Below are 22,535 nucleotides of genomic sequence, written 5' to 3' on the forward strand. Positions count from 1 at the left end.
TCAGGATCAGCCCTCCTCGCGCACTATTCAATCCGATCTAGGCTCTGGTTCATTCCGTCCCTCATCCAAGGAGCCTGACTGAGCCCCTGTTCTAGGCTAGATGCTGGGCAGGGCCCAGGACACGAGGAGACACACACAACCATCCTCTGTCCTCCCGGAGCTCAGAGTCCAGGGCGCCCGGGACCTCACTCGGCCTCTCTGGGCCCCTGAGCTGCTTCTGATCACCCAGGTCCTTCCCGTGGGCCCCACGTCTCCCTAGCTGTTGCCCCCCACCCCTTCTGTCAGTCTTCAGAGAGACCCTACCACTCTTGCCTGTCCCAGGACCACCGTCCTAATCTGGCTCTCACTGTCTTCCACTCTGAGTGGGAGGGTCTCACACACCTGCCTGGTCACCGCCCCCCCCCCCACCAGTTTGTTCCTCACACTGATGTGGATCTGCGGCCCATCCCTCAGGAACCCCAAACTGTGCTGGGCCTCAAGCCCTTCTGTCTGAGGCTGATCCTCTGCCTGGAACGGCCGCCCTATCCTCCTCTCTCCTTGCAAGGTGGCAGACAAGGATCTGGGGGGCTGGGGTGTGAGTGCATTCCTTGGGAGGGAGGGAGGGCGGGGAACGAACTGTGGGGTCAGAAGGCAGACCGGCAGACTGTACGTCCAGCACTGGCTGCCTCTCTGGTTCGACACGCTGTCTACAATGTGACTTCGACATTCACCTTGGCTGGTGTGGTCCCTGTCCCATCCCCTTGAATCCAGGAATCCCCGTGATGCCTCAGCCCATACAGGGCAGTGGAAGGGATGCTCTGTGACTTCGAGGCTGGGTCATATGAATGCCACGCACTTCTACCTTGTTCTCCTGGGAGCCTGGCCGGGCTGCAGGGGAGTTCTCACTCTCACTGAGACTTCACGAGGAGGGAAATGCCAGGCCAGCTCCACACTGTCCCAGCTCTAGCCAGTACCGGGCTGGGACCGCATGCGGGACCTGCACGCTGCAACTGCCCAGCCCAGCCCTTCTGGAACTCCTGACCCACAGAGGTGTGAGAGATGACAAAGGGCTGCGGGTGTTACAGCCCCTGAGCTGGGGGTGGGCTCAGGTGTCCTGCCTGTTAGAAGCCTGCCTGGGTGGCCAGTATCTGGGTGCAGGACCCCATTACAAGCTCCTGTACCATCCTGGGCATGTCTCAGTTCTGGTCCTCATCAGACTGGACTGGCTTGTCTCCCAAGCAAGTATGACTCCTGGAGGCCGGGCCAAAGCCCCTTCACCTTTCTCTCTTCAGAACCTGACCCAGTTCTGGGCTGCGGCCAGCACTGGGCTCTACACGAGCAGAGGGAAGGCTGCCCATGGCGCAGCAGGGGCTTTCATGCACCTACGGGCCTGGGTTCGAGTCCCACCTCATCACCGAGGAGCTGTGCGACAAGGCAAGACACTGGAGCCGGCTCCTAGTTTCAGGGTCCTAGGCTAGCGGAACACTGCCTTCCTAGGCGAGGTTTAAACAGGACGGGGCCTCTTTGCCCGGTGACTCGCTGCCGCAGGTACGCAGGCCTCCTCCCCATGACGGTCCCGGGCACTCCGGACGAGCGGACCCTTTCTACATATCCCTACGTGCCACCTGATTCCCAACATGATGGTTTTAGCTGCACTCAGCACCTTAGAAATACCGTCTAAGGCCACAGATGGCCGAAAAGAAGGTTCTGGGTGGGAACTCAGTACCTAAAAGGGGCTGTTTTTAGGCAAAAGGCAATGCTTCTGAAACATTTTCCTAAGACAGCCTGCGGGCTGGGGCTCTTCTCTGCAAAATGGGGAAGAGGGTGCGGAAGATGTGGGCCAGAATCCCGCCCCCTGTCCCGCAGCAGCTGTCCTGTCATCTTCCTCTCACTGGATAGGATATAAACGCTCCCTGAGTGACAGGGGCCTGGGCCGTCCTATTCCTGGAAAGGCGTGAGAGTTCAGCTCATGGGGGTGGCCGGGGTGGGGATCGGGGGGTGTGGGGGAGGAGTGGGCAGAACCGTGGGGGGCAGACTCACTTTGGTGTGATATTCCATCTTCGTTCTTAGCAGTCTGAGGTAGATGCTGCAAAGCTGGCCGTACCCCTCGCTCAGGTGGCCCTTTCGGGAAACGAACAGAAAGCAGGGTATCAGTACGAACATTTGGGGCAGAGACTGACAGCCAGGACGGCTGTTTTCAACAATATATTTTTTTCTGCTTCTGAAAGAAACGAACGGCCATTGCAGAAAATTTTAGAAGATATAGACAAGCACATGTACAAACAAATCACCCTTCATCTAAACACCAGAAGGAATCACGGCGAACATTCTGGAGTATCTGTTATTTAATTTTTTTTTTTCAATTTCAATAGACTTTTTTTTGAAGTTTTATTATTTATGTAATCTCTACACCCAACATGGGGCTCAAACTCACGACCCTGAGAGTAAGAGTCGCATGCTTGTGGCGCCTGGGTGGCTCAGTAGGTTGAGTGTCTGACTTTTTGATTTTGGCTCAGCTCATGATCCCAGAGTCCTGGGATCGAGCCCTGCATTGGGCTCCCTACTCAGTGGGGAGCCTGCTTCTCCCTCTCCCTCTACTTCTCCCCCGTTCAAGGTCACTCTCGCTCAAATAAATAAGATCTTAAAAAAATAAGTAAAAAAATAAATTAAAAAAGAAAAATAAAATCTTAAAAAAATAAGTCACATGTTCTTCTGCCTGAGTCAGCCAGGTACCCCCAAATAATGTAGATGTTATTTTTTTGAGCTGTTTTAGGTTCTCAGCAAGATTGAGCAGAAAGTACGGGGATGTCCTATACATCCCTTCTCCCACGTGTATAAAACCATGCCCCGGGGTGCCTGGGTGGCTCAGTGGGTTAAAGCCTCTGCCTTCGGCTCAGGTCATGAGACCAGGGTGCTGGGATCCAGCCCCGCATGGGGCTCTCTGCTCCGCAGGGAGCCTGCTTCCTCCTCTCTCTCTGCCTGCTTCTCTGCATACTTGTGATCTCTGTCTGTCAAATAAATAAATAATATCTTAAAAAAAAAAACCCAAAACCATGTCTCGCCCCCCACTCGTCAACTTCAGCACCAGAGAGGGACATTCATCCCAACTGACGAGCCTTCCCTGATACATCATCATTGTCTACAGTGAAGCTTACATCAGGAATCACTCTTGGGGGGCACCTGGGTGGCTCAGTGGGTTAAAGCCTCTGCCTTCGGCTCAGGTCATGATCCCAGGGTCCTGGGATCAAGCCCTGCATCGGGCTCTCTGCTCAGCGGGAAGCCTGCTTCCCCCTCCCTCTCTCTGCCTGCCTCTGCCTACTTGTGATCTCTGTCAATAAATAAATAAAATCTTTAAAAAAAAAAAAAAAGGAATCACTCTCGGTGTGCTACATCCTACGAGTTTTGACAAACGGATAACATCCCGTACCTACCATTACGGTATCACGCACAATAGTTTCACTGCCTTAAAAGTCCTCTGTGTTCCACCTTTTTCTCAAATATAAAGTGGAGCCCATTTTTTAACTTAATATACTTCACTTCTTTCCCTACCTTCTCAAATTTTCTTGTTTCTTTATTTTTAGCGGTATTTTTAATGATATTTAAATTGTTAGAGTTACTTATTGTCATATATACATATAACAATACATAATTGTTATTTCTTTTTTTCTTTTTATTTTTTTTTACATAACTGCTATTTAAACTGTTATTGAATGAGCACTGTAATTTATCAAACGAACTCCCTACCGCTGTACGTCTTAGCCGTAGGCATGTTTTCTATTATAAGCTATATTTCAATGACTGTTCTTACAGGACAATCTTGTGTACAAACACGAGAACTTCCTCTGCATGAATTCTAGACAAGGCTTCTGATGTAAGAATTTTAAGTCTCCCACCCAGAGTAATCACAGTCTGGTCACGGGCTGCTTCCTTCCTCCTGTCTCTCTAAGTACAGCAGAGGAAACAGCTCCTCCAGATGGATTCCAGCCGACTGAGGGCAGCTAGAGGGTTTTACATCGGATGGGGACTGAAATGGGACAGATCCCAGTTGGGGACAAACAAGCCTTCCCGTGGAATCTGCCCATGCAGTCATGTCCTGGGTGCCCAGGAAGACGCTGGAATTAGCAGAGTGATGCTCGAGACTCTTACCTGCACACAAAAGAGGAAGGGGGCACGAAGAACTCTTGATCTGAACAGCTGTGGTTCCCACATGCGCTCTGACTTCTACCTCCTCTAGACTAGAGGAAACCCCCCCCGAAACATGCCTCGAGGGGCACCAGAGGGAGCGGGGTCATCAGAGGAGGTTGAAAGTATCAATGCCAGAGATCAGATTATTTCCTAATGTATTAGTTTTCTAAGAAAAATCGTAATTGTACGTTGTACTTGTTCATCATGGAAAAATTAGAAAGTAGTGGACAGCAGACAAAGCGAGACTATGCTCCTCATCGAAGACAACCCTATTTCACAAGAAAATGCACCAGGATCAAAAGGCAGAAGATGAACGGATCATTCAGTGTAAAACATAAAGCTATGCAAGTCATAGGAGGTAACAGACGACCCTGAGTATGGCAATGACTTTTGAGATAGACTAGAGTCATGCTTCATGAGAGAAATAACCGACCATCAAGATGGGCTTCATTAAAATTACAAAACGTCTGGAAAAATCACTGTCGAGAGCATGAGAACCCACAGACTGGGACACACTTGATAAAGGACTGTTATCTGAAACATACAAGGTAGTCTTAAAACTCAACAATAAGACGACAAACAACCTGATTTTTTAAAAATGGACCAAAGACCTTAACAGACACCTCTCCAAAGAGGACATACAAAGAAGACAGCAAGTGAATAAAGGGAGGGATGCTCGACATTCCATGTCACCAGGAAACACAAATTAAAACAACACGGAGATCCTAGCACACACTTATGAGAACGGCCAAAATCCAGAATACTGATAACACCAAATTCCAGTATGTGGGCAACAGGACCTCTGTCACTGCCTGGTGAGAATGCAGAATGCTGCAGCCACTTTTGAAGACGGTTTGGCAGTTTCTTATAAAACGGAACTTACTTTTGCCACATAATTCAGCAATGGCGCTCCTTGGTTTTTACCCAAAGGAGTTGAACATCCAAACCAAAACAGCTCATGGGTGTTTACGGCAGCCTTATTGATAATGGCCAAAACATGGACGCAGGGGCGCCTGGGTGGCTCAGTGGGTTAGGCTTCTGCCTTCGGCTCAGGTCATGATCCCAGTGTCCTGGGATCGAGCCCCGCATCGAGCTCTCTGCTCAGAAGGGAGCCTGCTCCTCCCTCTCTTTCTGCCTGCCTCTCTGCCTGCTTGTGATCTCTCTCTCTCTCTCTGTCAAATAAATAAATAAAATCTTAAAAAACAAAACAAAACGTGGAAGCAACCAAGACACTCTGAGTTGGGGAATGAGTAAGTGACCTGTGGTCCCTTCGGACAACGGAGTATTACTGAGCACTACAAGGGAAACGAGCTATCAAGACCTGAAAAGACATGGGGGAACCTGAACCAAATGTTATTAAGGGAAAGAAGCCAGTCTGAAAAGGTGACATACTATAGGATTCCCATTCCATGACCTTCTGGAAAAGACAGAACTGTGGCGAGCGTCAAAGATCAGTGGTTGTCAAGGGCTGGGGGAGGCAGGGAGGGATGACCAGGGGGAACACGGAGGACCTTTGGAGTCAGTGGAACTATTTTGTGTGGTATCACTGTGATGGGTACAAGTCCTGATATATTTGCCCAAAGCCACAGAGTATACGACCGACATCCCACGTGAACTATAATGCAAACCACGGACTTCAGATGATTATGATGTTATCAGAGAAGCTGAATCACTTGTAACAAATGTACTATGTTGGCAGGGTATGTTCATAAAGGGAGGCATTACATGTGTTTGGAGGCTGTGAACCTAAAACTTGCTGTAAAAAAAAAAAAAAAGAGGAGGTGTCTGAGTGGTTCAGTCCGTTAAGTGGCCGACTCTTGATTTCGGCACAGGTCGTGATCTTGGGGTCCTGGGATCGAGCCCTACATTGGGCTTCCTGTTCAGTGAGGAGTCTGTTTGAGATGCTCTCTCCCCTTCCCCCGCCCCTCCCTGATTCTCTCGCAAATAAATAAATCTTTTAAAAAATGAGGTCTTCATTAAAAAAATTAAATAAAAAGGTTTCTAATATCCAGAAACTCTCAGCCAAATGGAAGAGACGACTCCATAGGAAGCGAGGGCTAAAGGAATTCCCATTTGGATAACAAGTCGGGCTAGGTATCTGGGTTAACCTTCCCATTGAAAACTACTAAAATATTGGGTAAAATATTTAAAACTTCTTTTTGGAGGCATTAATGAACTAATGAGAGAGCAAGGAATCCTCAGGCCAGGGACTGAGTCCGAGCAAGTTCTAGGGGAGTAAGTGCAATACGGAGCGATGGGAGTTGGCAGGGGCAGGGGTTTTGCCACGCCAGGTGAACTGAACTTTGGTTTTTCTGGGCCTCGGGAACCAGGTGGTGAATAGGAGACAGGGCTCTGGCCTGCCCACCTTGAAGAGTCTGGTGGAAGAGGAAAAGACTGCTTCCCTGGTGTAGGGGGACGAAGGGTGAACTGGAAATAACACGGATCCCAGCACTCCCGCACCAAAGGAGTCCTCCCTGAGGACCTCAAATCACTGTGGTGATCAGAGGGAGGGAATTGGAGCCAGGAGCCAAAACTCAAGGGGATCTGCCTGGAATTCACAAAACCCTAAGTTGAGAATTTAGAGTGATCTCAATGGAAGCAAATACCCATTCTCTCTAGAGGAACCTGACTTGAAAGACTTCCCACAAATAAGATTCCTAGGAAAATGAACAACGTACAGTTAAAAAGAAGCACAAAAAGACACTCCTTAGCGTAAACAACATTCATCAAAAACAACAGATGGCAGGAACAGTTCTTGAAGGGCTTTAGATAATGGAAATATAAGAAATAATATATGAGATCAATGTCTAATTTGTCTAAGACAATAGAGGCTGTTTCAAAATCCATGTAAGACACAAGTAATCATAAAAAATGATAAGCAGGGGTGCCTGGGTGGCTCAGTGGGTTAAAGCCTCTGCCTTCAGCTCAGGTCATGATCCCAGCGTCCTGGGATTGAGCCCCACATCGGGCTCTCTGCTTGGCAGGGAGCCTGCTTCCCCCCCTCTCTCTGCCTGCCTCTCTGCCTACCTGTGATCTCTCTCTCTGTGTCAAATAAATAAATAAAAATAAAATCTTAAAAAAAAATGACAAGCAGATTTGGGGGACCAAAACAAAACCTCCAAGAAATAAAGGCTAGATTAAAATTATAAATCTTATGAAGAGGTTTAACAACAGATTAGACCCAGCTGAAAGCTAGATTTACGGAAATTATCCAGAATGCAGTTAAGAGGCAAACAGGCAGAAAACAAAGAAACATGGTTTAAAGACATGGGGTGAGGGGGCGCCTGGCTGGCTGAGTTGGTAGAGCATGAAACTCTTGATCTCTTGAGCATGAGCCCAAGCCCTGTGTTGGATGTAGAGCTTAAAAAAAAAAGGCACTGGGGTATAGAGCAGGAAAGCCCGTCATAACCAAAGTCTCAGGGGAAATACAGAATGGAGAAAAGCGACAGTTGAAGAGACAAAGAGAATTTTTCACAACTGATAAAAGATATTACCCCACAGATTTAAGAAATGTAAAGAATCCCAAATACGTGTGCACCTCTTCCTAGTAAGATCTTAAAAATGACCAGAGGAAAAGTAGATTTGCTTCAAAGGGACAGTGAGTGTGACAGCCGACTTCATGGAAATAATGGAACCCAGAAGTCAGTGGAAGGGTATCTTGACTAATATTGCCCCCGTGCTGAGAGAAAATAACCATTACCCCAGAATTCTAAACCCAGGGAGAGTATCTTCCACAGAGAAGGGTGAAATAAAGACATTCCCAAACAAGTAAAATTGGTTATTTGTCACCATGAGATTCTCACTAAAGGAAATAATTCAGGCAGAGAAAAAGTGATCCCAGATGTTAAAACGCAGATGAAAAGAAAGAAAGAGCACAGAATAAAAACGATTAAAATAAATTATCTTATAGAACCTAAAAAGAAAAATAAAACCAAAATTAAAATACGTGACAACAATAACCTACCCGTTTGGAGGGAGGACACGGAGTGAAAATATTCTAAGGTTTACGTTACAGAGGAAACAGCCAAAGACATGAATTTTAGCTCTTGATAAACTAAACATGCAGTCTGTAATTATTGGATAACGTACCAAAGAGTAAAAAAATAAAAGCAGAGTTTTAAAAACAATCTCCTAACTAGTTTAAGGGCGGAATGGAGCGAGAAAAAAATAACCAGTTGATAGAAAGAAGATAAGAAGTAAAGAGAAACAAACAGGACGGAAGGGGCAAACAGCACAAACTAAGATAGAAGACAGAAATCTAAAAATACCTCGCATGTAAATGGGGTAAATGTGCAGCTAAAAGACAAAGACTGCCATCATGAAGGAAAGCAACGATATTCAACTAAATGCTATTTATAAGGGACTTTTCTACGACATAGAATATAGAAAAGTCAAAAGTAAAAGGGTGGAAAAGAGACACCAAGCAAATTCTAACAAAAAAGAAGACCCACGCTTTCCATGTTTAGAGACACAAGCAAAAGCTCTCCAGCATGCACCTGGGAGGTTAGGGGACAACTCTTAGCTTTGCTCAGACCCACTAGCCTGACGTAGGAAAGGCTGCTTCCCTCTGGGCATGTATTCTCATCAGCAGTGGGTGCACTGGATGACATCATTGCTAACATTCTGTGAATGCAGACAGATGCAGGTAAGAATTGGAAGGAGGAGTGCCTGGGTGGCTCAGTGGGTTAAGCCTCTGCCTTCAGCTCATGTCATGATCTCAGGGTCCTGGGATCGAGCCCCGCGTCGGGCTTTCTGCTCAGCGGGGAGCCTGCTTCCTCCTCTCTCTCTGCCTGCCTCTCTGCCTACTTATGATCTCTGTCTGTCAAATAAATAAATAAAAATTAAAAAAAAAAAAAGAATTGGGAGGAAAGAGCCAAAGCTCTCAACCAGTGGGGGCAAAGAGACGTATCAGAATCGACCCAAGAGTCTTCAAAATGCAGATTCTGTGCTGTCAACACACATACTCCTTGGAGAGCAGAATCTAGAGATTCTAGCGTGTATATAAAAACTTCTAATTGATTCCGATACTGCCACCTACCTCCTCTCCCATTGTGAGGCACAGAGAATCCCTAGATTCTCAGGAAAAAAGGGAAAGAAAAGGTACTGGCATTAAGAATTGGGAATGCTAGTTCTCAGTGTTCTGTGACCCACATGGGACCAGCAGAAGAAAGACACAGGAATTGTGGCCAAGTCACTGCTGAGGGACCCCAATGCCTGGAGAGTGTTATGGCGTGAGGTTCCACTGGCAGGAGACACTCCCAGGCCCCAGAACTTCCCTACAGCTTCAGGGCCCCCAGGAAAGACTGTGGAAATCATGCTACTATTTGGGGCCATTGCCGACCCCCTCCTCGGTGCTCAGGAGAGAAATCCTAAGCAAGTTGAAAGAGATGAATTCATTCCGTTCCGCAGTCTTTGTTCTGTGGCCGCTGGGGAAGGAGAAGCAGGTGCAGGTGGCCCCCGGGTGCATCTCCAAACTCACCCACATCCTGCTCATGTCACTCAATTCATTTTTGTATCTCAGGGAGTCCTTCAGGACCTGGGGAGGGAACAAAACAGCTGATGAGAGAAAAGAAAACAACGGGACAAAGGATGGCGTAAGACGGGGCTGGGGTGGGCAGAAGGCCAGACCAGACAGTCCACCTCTAATCAGCCTAAAGGCCAGGAGAGGGGCACCTGGATGGCTCAGTCCTTAAGCTTCTGCCTTTGGCTCAGGTCATGATCCCAAGGTCCTGGGATCGAGTCCCGCATCAGGCTCCCTGCTTGGCAGGAAGCCTGCTTCTCCCTCTCCCACTCCCCCTGCTTGTGTTGCCTCTCTCGCTGTGTCTCTCTCTGTCAAATAAATGAATAAAATCTTTAAAAAAATAATAATAAAAGGCCAGGAGAAGGGGGCACCTGCCCCTCTCTGTGCCAGAGTAAACAGCGCCCCTTTTGCCCCAGGCGATCCCCCTTTCCCCACATGGTTCCCTGGCCCCCTGGCCATCCCCTGCAGCCCCAGAACTCACGTTTGGGTGTCCATCTCGGAGGAGTTTGTGAAACACGTGGCAGAACTTCCAGCAGAGGACAGCGTTGCTAGAGAGAGGCAGCCGGTTGACCACAGACCAAAAGGTCTGCGCCCCTTTCTCATGGTGGGTGCCCAGTATGCACGGTGAGGGAGGGTCATGGAAAACACGGCAAGGATGGGCCTTTTCCAATTTGTACAGCACTGGGCCAGCGGCAGTCCTGGGTTGCCTTTAGTGGGTAGAAGCTTTGGCTGGCATCAGGGCTCTGCTGTGGGAGGCAGACTCTGCCCTTCCCCTGGGTTAGCCTGAGGGGGGGATGGGGCCTTTGGGGGAATAATGACAGCTCATATTTTAGCGACACATTACGGTGTCTCAAAGTTCTTTCTTATCCAGTCTTCAGACGCAAGGGCATGAGGGGCCCTGGCCCTGGTGGGGACACCTCGGCTCCTCTTCCAAGCAGTACCTGACTCCTCCCCCAATAGGCACTCTGCTCTTTTCTGTGATTTCTTTATTGAAGGATAATCGGCATTGATCTCGGGTCAGATCCATAATCGTACATTCATTTCTGGTATCCGACATAGTTCTTGGACAACCTCACATAGCTATGGTCCGTCACCAGGTGACACCATTACATACCAATGACTCTATTCCCGGTGCCGTACCTTGCACCACCCTGATTTAGTCATTCTGTAACGGGAAGCATTTTCCCAAAACTTAAAATGACTGTTACACTTCACCCCTTCCATGAGCCTTCCTGGTCTCATTCAGAGGCACACGCATCTCCCAACACCTTGAACTCGCTCTGTGTGGGATCCTGGGGCCACATCCGTCTGAGATCCAATTCCAAATGCACCCACGGACCCCAGCCATGATGTGCACATAATAAACGTCCATCTAGTCTCACGTGATTTTAAGTTAGCGCTCACATGGGCCTCACACACCCAGCAACTGCGCACCGTCAAGTCCAAGTGCAGGTCTTTCCCCAGAACTACAGGCTCCTTTGCCAAGACTCAGGTAAGAAGGAGGGGTGCCACGCAGGACAGAAAGACTTGCCTCGGGTCAGAAACTCTACGACTCATCCAGAACACACAGCCGTTCTGCTTCCCGGCTGGAAGGTATCACTGAGTTCCTTCCCCAGACTAAAATTTGCATTTCGAGGTGGAGGGGCGGGCTTGAACCCAGACTTCGGGGTCTGGAAGCTGACGTCAGCTTTAGGTCTTAGAGGGATTTCTGAAATAATGGCACAGTCTCCCCTGAAGCAGAGCCGCCTCGGGCTAGATGGAAGCTGAGAGGAGAGAGGGACAGCTCCCAACCCCTCTCCTGGGCTGACGTCTCAGGGCAGACTGTGGTTACTTTTCCAAAGCCGGAGCAAGTGCAGAGTTAGCCAGGCACTGTGACCTTGAAAGACGCAAGGAGACCTTTCTGTCCTTTGATTTCCTAAGCATTTTAATGCACCCACTGCGTATCAGGCACTATAAAAGACACTCAGGGATATAAAAAAAAATAAATAGATAAGACTCAGTCCCTAGTCCTCTGGGAGTAGATACACGGTGGGGGCGGGCAGGGGGGCAGGTAGGCACCCGGGATCAGTGGCTATCTGAACAGCACTTCTGACGTCAGACTCCCAAATGCTTATTCAGCTGGGATTGAGAGTGGCTGACGGTCTCCAAAAAAAATCAATAAAGAATAAATGTTTTGTGATATCTTTAGGCTTTAAAATCCTGCCCTTCAGAGTTGAGCCTTTTAACATTTAATCCACCTCCTAGAAATGGTGACGCAGAGAAATTCACAGAAGGTGAGAGTGGGAACGTGAGACCTTTGAGATCTTCTTTGGCCAAGTCTTTCATTTGACAGACAAAGGGACAAAGGCTCATGGAGACCCCGCTGGACCCACCAGAGCGAGCCGGACTGCTGCCTAGGTGGGATTCCAGAACCGTATTGTGGTACCCCTTCCGTCACTCCGGGTAGCCTCCCTGGGAGGGTCTGATGTGTCCCGAGCACACGGACCTCTGACAACCATCTCTTATTTCATGTCTCAATCGGACGGATCAGTATTCTTAGCAGACAGGGGTCAGGACCTGGTCTTCTCCCCCTAAGAAAGTCAACTGGGGCTTTTCTTGACTCGGTAAAGCAAGGGGACTGTGCCTTTCTGGGGATAAAAGGGCAAAGTCTAACTAGGCTCATGGTCAGGCCAGGTTTCTGGGGTACCTAGAGCCCCCATCCTGCAGCAAAGCCCTAAAGTCCAACCAAAGTATCTTCCTACCAATAAAGAGCAGGACGTGCTGTTAGCACCACTTCCTGGCGGCCTGCCATGGGCCCATGGGCTGGGCATCCCGCTGGTGGGGCGGGGCTCCTCTGGTCAGGGAACTGGGAGGGTCTCCTCCAGCGGCCGAGGTGGGATGGCCTCCACATGAGCTGTTCTGACCCGGCTGTGTCACTGCCACCATGATGAGCCCGGGCAAGCGGCAGCTGTTCGTCCTAGACAGAAGCCCAGCCTCCGCTGGCCCTGGGCTGCACCCTGCTCTGCCCCGGTTCTCCGGTAGCCTCGCCATTGCAACTCTGGGGGTCAGCCCACCAGCTCCCTCAAGGGCAGATCCCAAGGGATCCAACAACCAGGGTGCGGCCCGTACTTCCCTCCCAAGCCACACCCCACGAGGGTGGCTGCCCAGGGCCTAATAAGGCATGGGTAGGGGGGCGGCGTGGTTGGGGGCTGAAAACCTCCAAGCCACCAGCTCCCTAAGCTGCCTTGAGGGTCCTGTCTTCTCCCTTGCTGACTGGGGGGGATCCAGCTCACACAGGTGGCTCTAATTCCCATGGCTGAGCCCCGGTGCTGGCCTATGGCAGCCCAGACCACTGACGGGCTCTGAGCTAGGAGAAGGGGAGATAATCATGCTCCCGTGGGGGTGGTCCGTGTAGCCCCTACGGGCCAAGTGCAGGGTCTGGAGTGCTATGACGATCCCTCCTGGACCCCTAGGAAATCTCTCAAAGGGAAGTCCCAAGAGGGGCGGGGTCCTTGGTAAACTGTACAGAGCTGAGCTCGGAGGTGGCTTCGGTCCCCCCGCCCCGATGAGCTGTGGTCTCAAAGGCCAGCTGCTGCCCACCGAGGCTGCTCGAACCTGCAGGAGGCCTGGCCACTGTGGGGGTTCCCCTTTCCGCAGCTGAGCAAGGACACCTCGCCCTGACCTCAGTCCCCACCATTTGACCCGCCTCGGGGTTGGTCTTCCAAGCAACATCCAAAAGGATATTTCTGGCGTGTTTTTCCTTTACAGCCACTTCCTGCGTATTAATGGCCTTATTGATGCTGACAGTCTGAAAAACAAGAGAGGGGGAGGGGAGAGGAGGCTGAGATGAATATGCTTCTAGAGTGTCAGAGACCCTCCCAGGCACCCCACCCCTTTCTCTCCCTGCCATGACTTCTCCCCAGCTCCCCGAGGACCCCTCTGCCCCATGGCCCCCATACAGGCAGGGCCCCCAGTGGGGGGCAGAGATGGGCAGCGCTCCCAGGCCAGCTGGCCCAGGCTGTCCTAAGGCAGCGGGCTTTGCTGCCTGGCATTGGCTGTGCCCAGCTGCTGTGCCTGCCTGCCACTCATTCACTTGGCACAACAACATGGCAATTAGAGCCCGCACAAAGGGATGCCTTTCATCCCCCAGGGAAACATTATTTCTCCGGGAGCAGGAGGAAGAGACGCTGAGATCAGGGAGCGGCTGTGGCCCAAAGGCCATCCAGCCGCCCTTCTTTCACCGCTAGAACCTTCCACGGACACTTCTTCCCTAGCTAGCCCAGGACTGCAGGGGTCACTCTCACCTCTCACTTTCCCCACTCCTGGGTCTCTTCCAACCCTAACCAAATTCTCTCTTATTCCCTTACTTAAAGTGCATTAAGAATATTCACTCCTTTCCAGCTGTGTTAAAAATCCTAACTCTCTTTGGAAGGTAGCAAATCGTGTGTACACACGAATACAGTTTAACACAAACACACGAACGGGATTGTGTCACGTCGGCTGTTTAAATATAGGTGTTTCCCTTTTCCTGTTTTGCTGTGCTTCTCCTTCCATAGATGGTATTCCACACTGAGCCATGCGAATGTGCTGTGCGTCTCACGCACGCGCACACACATACACACAGACACGTGCGTGCACACACACATGCACACACCACTACCTACCGAAGGGGTCAGTTCTGCCACTGTTCTCTAGAAATGGGATCGCCAAGTACAGACTTTTCTACATCCTGCTTTTTCAACTGCAAATATGTCATGAAAAATTCTCCAAGCGGGATGGCAAGATTCTAGCCCGTTCTTTAAAGAGACAGCATACTGTTCTATGGTGCAGGACAGTTTTGCATTGGTTTTTTTAAAATTATTTATTTAAAGATTTTATTTATTTGACAGAGAGAGAGAGCAGCAGCAGGAGAGGGAGAAGCAGGCTCCCCACTGAGCAGAGAGTCCGATGTGGGGCTTGATCCCAGGACCCTGGGATCATGACCTGAGCCGAAGGCAGAGGCTTAACCTAATGAGCCATTCAGGTACCCCTGTATTGTTTTGTTTTGTTTTTTAACCATTTTAGTCAACATGCTTATACATGTATCCTTATTAATCGATGCCTTCGTTTCCAGCAGGTAGATTCCTAGGAATGGGATACACAGGGTCAAAGCGTGTTGCTTTTTCTTTTTTTTTTTTTTTTAAAACTTCTCATTATGGAAAGATCCAAACCGACAAACACGGAGACTAATCCAATCAGCATTCACGCAGTCCCCAGCATCAGCCTTTATGAATGTCCAGCCACACTGCCTTCCTTATCGACAAGGGTTCGCAAATATTTTCTGTAAAAGGCCAGTTAGTAGATATTTTACCCTTTGCAGGCTACATGGTTCTCCCGAAGTCCGCTTTTCCACCGCAAGTCCTCCATTCTGCAGAAGCCGGAGCACAAAAGGGAGCCTCACACATACTGAACAAATATGTAGCAGAATGAGCGGGGCTGCATTCCAAGAAAACTGTATACACAAAACCAGGCGGCGGGACTTGGCTGGTGCCTGTGAGTGTGCTGACCCCTGCTTTCTACCATCAACCACTTGAACCCCTTGCACCTTGAATTACTTGAAGTAAAGTCCCAGACATTACATCATTACATCATTTTACTAGTAAACAGTTCAGAATGAACCTCTTGAGGAAAAAAAAAAAAAAGGAATACTTACAAATTAACCATAATACCATTATCACACCTAAAATTAGAAGGGTACTTCCTTAATATCATCAAATGGTTAGGCAAGGAACACATTTCTCTCTTGTGTCGAAACAGAAAAACTTTCTTGCCCTTGGACTCATCAGGAGTCCAGCAAGGTCGCTGTCTTGCTTTACTGAAGAGGCCCTCGTGGTTCACATTTCCACCATGGACAAAAGCATCCCCGCACCCCAGTTTTTGCTGGGCTTATGGGTATGGTGACGTTGCGCTGTGACTTTATTTTGTATTTTCTGGACTGCTAGTGAGTTCTGAATACTTCCTTACACGCGCTCCCAGTTGCGGACTGCCTTACGTAGTTAAGGACAATCGCCGGCCTTAGATCGCTCCTCCTGCCCCTAGATTATGCGGGTAGATGCCGACACTGTCCTCTAAGGGTTTCACTGTTAGTTCTTTCACACTGGAGTCTTTATCTGGAAAAAATACATATCTACGTACATCTGTATATACACGTTGTACAAAATAGATTATTTCTAGACTTTTCTAGGATATGTTCTTTTACATCTGGTTTGCTCCTGAAGTCTGCTTTTCCACATAATTTTTTTCTCTCTACAGACTTAACTCTTCAATATTAAACTCTGTTGTGGGTTGACCCGTATCTCCCCAAAAAAGATGTGTTCGTGTCCAAATCCCCTAGTACCTAACAATGTGGACTTATTTGGAACTAGGGTCTTTGCAGATGGAATTAATTAAGATGAGGCCATAATGGGTTAGGGTGGGTCCTAAGTCCAGTATGACTGCTGTCCATGTGAAGGCCACGTGAAGACACACGGACAGAGAGGCACACGGGAAGACGGCATGTGAAGACAGAGGCAGAGATTGGAGCGAATCACCTATAGACCAAGGAATGTCAAGGATGGCCGGTTACCACCAGAAGCTAGGGAGAGGCAAAGAAAGATTGTTCCCTGGAGCCTTCAGAGGGATCCCGGCTGCGGATGGACCTCTGGCCAAAGCCCCTGCATTTACTGGGGCCCTAAGAGGGTGCCTGCATTCCGTATGGAATTATAAGGGGCATAAAAAGGTTAAATGACAACAGACATGGTAAGGGGCCGAACTGGAGGTGGTCAAGGGTTAGGGGGTTCACAGAGGCAGTCAGTAGTATGGGCTGCGGGGAGGAGGAGAAACCCGTGTTAGCCAGACATGCTAGAAACCACGCCAGGGCCTCCAGGGGGGGCCTCCTGGTGGCCGGGGTTTAGATTAATTCCACAAATATTTCTTTATACTGACTGACGACACCTTGCCCAAGCTTGGCATCATTATGAGCCTTGCTCACAAAAATAAGAAAACCCAACACCTTAACAGTCCTTTCAACAACATAAAATAACGTATCACGAGCCTGGAGCCGTAGGTCCCCTATGTGATTGCGTTGGCTGAAACCTGAAAACGTTCTGTGCTCTAACGTTGACAGGAGGGAGAAGCCCCTGGAAACTGTGATACGGCTCCTGGAAGACCTTTCAAAGGAAGGAGGAGGAGACCTGTCCCAGGTGCTGTAATTATCCGTGCAATTTACCTACTTCTCTCATTTACGCCTCATTCAAACTAAGTGGCATTTGATTCTTCCACAGGAAAGCCGAACACCTAGCCTGGGGTCATGTTGTTGGGTTTCAACCTTGGTCTGCTGGATCCTTAAGCCTGGCTCTAAACCTCCGTGACAGCTCTGGGCTGTGGAGGGGCTGGCCGTCTAGGGGGCTGGGTCTAGGTCAGGGTCACAGAGGACGGGCCACTGGGGACAAGGAGGAAATGCTTGGAGCAGGCTGTGTGGCAGGAGGGCAGCATGGAGGCAAGGGAGGGATGGGGATGGGGATGGAGCCAGAGGGGGAGGTGGCACCGGGTGTGGAAGGGCGGTGGGCTTCTGGGTGGGTAGGAAGGGCCAGCGGGGGTGAGAGGAAGAGGACGGAGCCCGCCAGAGGAAGCTAGTGACAAGAGAGAAATGAAGGAGTAAACCCTCACCAAAATGACAGAAATTAAAATGCAAAGAGCCCAACAGAAGGTGGGCCCTAGAATGAATTTCTTTCCTCTTTTTAAGATTTTTATTTATTTATTTTGAGAGAGAAAGAGAGGGCGTGCGGGGATTGGGGGTGAGGGGGGCAGAGGGAGAGGGACACAGAGTGTAGAAGCCCGATGCGGGGATCGATCCCATGAGATCATGACCTGAGCCCAAACCAAGAGTCAGATGCTTAACCGACTGAGCCCCCCGGGGCGCCCCTCTAAAGTGAATTTCATGAGATTGGCCAATAGGAGCTCCCAGGTAGGGGAGACACAGCAGAGGTCCCTCCCAGCAGAGGGAGAGCATCAAAGATGCTGCAGAGATTGTGAGTGTAGACAGGTAGGACCAGAGGAAGCCTGTCTCAGGCTGAGGGGACCCTATAAGTCAAGGAGGAGGCCAGGAGGGTTCTGGGTGAGAAAAAGCCATTTTTAAAAGGATGAGGAAGTGAAGGAGCTGTGGTTCTGATCGCCACGAGAATGGCAGCTAAGGAGTGCTTGCTACCAGCCCCTGTGCTAATAACAACCATTTTTGATGAATGCTCTCCTTAAAGTCTTCTAACCCTACATTCTCCAAGTAGGGGAGTATTAGTATTAATCACCTCCATTTCACAGACGAGGAAACCGTGGCTTATAAAGGCTAAGTATCTTGCCTAAGGCCCCTCTGCCAGCGAGTGACGAGTGAAGACTCAGACTCCATGATGTCAGAGCCCAGGCTCTGAGTCGCAATGCCCACACTAGACACAGTCCTCCATGCCAGGGACACAGAATCAGAATCCCAGTGATTTCCACAGGCTGGAAAAACGGCTTAAATTTCCCAAGATGCAACCCAGTAGGGTATAAAGGAGATTTGCTATATTTAGACCTAACTCTCTGGCACAGGGGAGACAGGACTCATATCAGCACTTGTGAAAGGAGTTAGGTGTTTTATTTGGCTGCTAACTTATTATAACTAACTAAGTGACACCATGATGGGGTTGATCAAAATGCAGATCTGAGGTCTGGGTGTATTAAAAGGAGTATAGTGTTCAGAATGAGGGAGGGGATGGTTCCAACTCTAGGCAGGATCAATTCACCCATGAAATGCTGTTCAGTTTAAGGCTTTAGACACTATGGGAAAAACTGTTTGACAGAGTAGACCACTTCTAGGAGAGGATGACCTGGATTGGGAAGAACCCAGGAACTGAGGAAAATTGAGAGGAATATCAACATTCTGAAGGGTGGTCACGTGGAAGGAGGAAAGACTCCAAGGATCAAACCGAGACCGACAGGTAGAAGTATATAGTGGCCACTTTTGGACGTAAAGCCATCTCGTGAAAGAGAGAATTCCCCATTAGAAGTATATAGGCAGACGCATGGCAACCTCTCCTCAAGGTTACTGTGGAAAGGACTGATAGGCTCAGGCTGGATTTGACGATTTGGGGGTTTCTTCCCCTTTTTTAGACTCTGTAAAGGCCCTTCAGACGATGGAGGGCTTTGGATATCAGGATAAAACATCCTCCTGGGTGTGAGGGGTCACCTCTTCAGTGCCCTAAGGAAAGCGTGGAACAATTTCCGTGTATACATACAGTCACAGCCCCCAGGACAAGTCCAGGCCACCGACAAAGGGCCTCGCCTGGCACTGGGCTGTGGAATGAAGTTTCTGCCCAAACCAACAGCTACAAGACATCCACACGCCCTGCCTGCCCTAGTGAGGACAGCCCCAGACCCCTCTCCTGCAGCTCTCGGGAGCTCCCACTTTACTGCAGGGGACGTGCCCCGGGTTCCCCGACCAACGCTTCTCCACACACAAGTGCCCCGGGGGAGGGCCCGGCCCACGGGTGTAGGCGGGCTGCCCGGTTTCTGAGCCTCAGCATTCTGGGCTCGTAAAGGCAGGCTGTGGGTCCTCCACGGCCCTTGGGACATCAGACTCGGGGAAGCTGCCAGGGCACAAGCTCCAGGCTCTGACGAGTTTCCAGTACTTCTGGAAGACTTTATGCCCAGGACAGCAGCCCACGTCACACGCACTTTCCATTTCCTTCCACATTCCAAATCCCACCCATCTTCCCAGGGCAGACCAAACTTCACCAACCCATACACCGGCCAGGCCACTCCGACTAACAATTTCTGCTTTCCTACTTTCTTTTTTTAGATGTATTTATTTATGAGACAGAGCAAGAGAGAGCATGAGCGAGAGAGCGAGGGAGCAGGAGGAACAGAGGCAAAGAGGCTCAAGCAGACCCCACAGTGGGCGGGGAGCCAGACGCGGGGCTCGATCCCACGACCCCAAGGTCAAGACCTGAGCCAGAACCAAGAGCCAGACGCTCGACCAACGGAGCCACCCTAGGTGCCCCTCCTACTTTCTTTTTGAATTTCCAATTCCAGCGTTTGACAGTGGTACGTCACTTTACCTCCCCGGCGAGATTAATTTAATTCTGAGGGTCAGGACCTGCCTCTTTCCCTTGTGGACCCACGGCCGCTAAGGCCGGGGCAGGGTCTTAATCCATCATCGGATTCCCTAGGACTGACTGCTTCCCAGGGCTCCCCCTCTGAAAAGCACCAGGTATGGGATGATTCGTGGTGTCTTGAGAAAATCTGCTCCCACTCCCACCCACCCTGGGACTCTCTCTGAAGGAAATCGTCAGGTTCTGAACCGGGCAATGCCTGCGGGGACCCTCCGAGGGCCGAGGGTGGGAAGTCGGGGCTCGATTTCTCACCTCCGGTCTAGGTTAGAGAACATCCTCTGAGAACAGGCTGTGCTCCAGATTTCCCTGGAGTCACACAGGACCTACGACCACGCAGAGGGCCCCTGAAAGAGCGGCATTGTACACAGCTTCCTGGCCCAGCTGGCCCCTGTGTCCCATGCTGGTTCCGGAGAGCCAATTACCAGCAGGCGCCGCGGGAAGGGTGACTTTCTCCCAGCCCCTCCCCACTCTCCCCTGCCCCCTCCTCCCCTCCTTCAGGGCAGCCTTGGCCAGGCTGCAGCCCATGGAAAAGCGTGGGGGCCCTGCTTCTGCTGGGCACGTCCGGTCCCGCACACAGCGCCTGGCAGGGGCCCCGCGCTCGGGCTGGCTCGCAAAGGTTCCACCGCAGGGCCCAGCCGAGAGGATGGGTGGGAGGTCAGGGTGTCAGGTCCTGAAGCGAGGGACTGGTAGGGCCCCTGCCCCGGCCACCTGGAGGGAAATGTGAGACCAGGCGGGGTAGAAGGGGAAAGGAGAAAGCGAGATGGAACAGAGGGAGAGAAAGTAAATGCAAAGAGCGACCGGAGCGCAGGGGGCTGAGCGAAGGTGCAGGTGGCATGTGCCAATGGCCTGGGGGATGACCGCCCCCTCGGAGGGCTGGGGGCCGGGGACACCGTACAGTGTGCTTCCCGGTGTTAGGAAGCCTGAGGCAAACAGACCAGAAGAATAAGCCTTTCAACATGAACAACTTGGCTAGGGGGTTGGGGGGGAACAGGGTCTCATCCTTCTCCCAACTAGCCTGTGTCCCTGGGCCCAGCTCGGCCAACACAGGGCAGGGCAGAATGGGGCCCTCTGGGCAGTCAGCCCCGCCTGGGAAGGACATGGCCAGACACCGGGGACAGACAGAAGGCAGGGAGGCCGCGGCGGCACATCCTGGGAAAGGCAGGCACAGCTTCCATTCGTGGCCAGGACGTCGAGCCTTGACAAGGACGGCAGCGTTCAGAACCAAGGTGAGGTCACAAGAGCCTGGGGGAAGGCCAGTTGAGGCACAGAAGAGGAAACGTGGCCTTCCACAGAGGGCGCGCCCTCAGCACCAAGACGTCCCTAGTCTTGGCTGTGGTACTGGACAGCTGGTGTCCCACAAGTCCTTTTAAATACCCTCCCCGGCTTTTTAAAAAAGATTTTATTTATTTATTTGAGAGAGAGAGCCAAGAGAAAGTGCGAGCAGGGGGAGAGGCAGAGGGAGAGAGAGAAAGAGAGAAGCAGGCTCCCCGCTGAGCAGGGAATCTGATGCGGGGCTCGATCCCAGGACCCCGAGACCATGACCTGAGCCAAAGCCAGATGTTTAACCGACTAAGCCACCAGATGCCCCTGAAATCTATTCTTGATCAGAAATCACAACAGAGACGTCAGTGGTATTGTCAGCAGACGAGCAGCAAAGCAGAGCCCCTAGCAGGCCCATGTTGCTCGGGAATTTGCTTCTGATCCCCGCTTCGGCCTGGAAGACAGGGAATCCGACCCCTTATTTTCTCAGTCCAGCTGCTCAAGGGAGCCCAGGCAAGAACAGGTGAGGCCAGGATTGCAACCCCGTCCGTCTCCCCACACAGTGCCCTCAGAAGCTCCCAGCAGCCCAAGACCAGCCAATGCCGTCTCCCTGCCTGCCTCACTTTCCACCCCGACACCTGGTTGCCTGGTTTCTTTGGTGGCTCCTCGCTTCTGCCAGCACGCCCAGCCACGGATTTCTCTCCCAGACCCCTCCAAGGGTCTCTCCCAGACCCCTCCAAGGCCTTTGCCTCCCCGTGCTCCCATCCCGGAATCTGTCATGCTGTCTTTCCCAGCCCAACCCCTCTGCTACTTTCCGCTCCTCTGCCTCCACTCAAGCCCAAACCACGATGATGTCCCCCACTGGGCCACTGAAATATCCTCCCAGATGGACGGGTCCTCCCCAAGCTACTCTGCACCCAGCGGTCGGAGTGATCTCTGTACCTCGCATGAGCTCACGCCCCGGCTCAGCCCCGGCCACCCCGCTCCCACGCAGCCAAGCGTCTGTTCCTGCTGTCCCTCTACTTACGCCCCAACCACACAGCTGCCTTTTGTTTGTCAAACGTTTCCTTTTTAAAAAAGATTTTATTGATTTATTTGAAAGAGACAATGAGCGAGAGAGGAGAGTACACAAGCCAGGGGAGGGGCGGGGGGGCGGGGAGGAGCAGAGCAGGGAGCCTGCCTTGGGACTTGATCCCAGGACCCTGTGATCATGACCTGAACCAAAGGCACAAGCTAAACAGACTGAGCCACCCAGGCGCCCCATCCCTCAAACGTTTCTGGTTCTTTCTGTCTCTCATGCTCTTTACGGCGGGAAGGATCTTCCTCCCGTCTGTGAGGCTAGCTTTCCCTCCGTCTACAGGCTGTTCAAGCACCATGTCCCAGGCAGCCTAGGGCACCTCCCCACCCTTGCCCTGCAGTATCTCTTTACCACAACTCACGACTACCCT

The 22,535-nt window shown here is 50.9% G+C and overlaps 1 protein-coding gene across 1 annotated transcript in view; it reads right to left on the bottom strand.

Annotated features, from left to right (window-relative positions):
* HIP1 (huntingtin interacting protein 1) overlaps positions 1-22,535 on the bottom strand; it is a 141,561-nt gene that overhangs the window by 34,701 nt on the left and 84,325 nt on the right. The window contains exons 2-5 of the mRNA XM_080830730.1: positions 13,409-13,472; positions 10,167-10,309; positions 9,644-9,700; positions 2,020-2,100 (exon numbers count right to left, since the gene is read on the bottom strand). Coding sequence (XP_080686856.1) covers positions 2,020-2,100; positions 9,644-9,700; positions 10,167-10,309; positions 13,409-13,472 — 345 coding nt within the window. The remainder of the gene's footprint in view (positions 1-2,019; positions 2,101-9,643; positions 9,701-10,166; positions 10,310-13,408; positions 13,473-22,535) is intronic.

Source organism: Martes martes (genome assembly GCF_963455335.1).
Source record: "Martes martes genome assembly, chromosome: 18".
Classification (NCBI taxonomy): Eukaryota; Metazoa; Chordata; class Mammalia; order Carnivora; family Mustelidae; genus Martes; species Martes martes.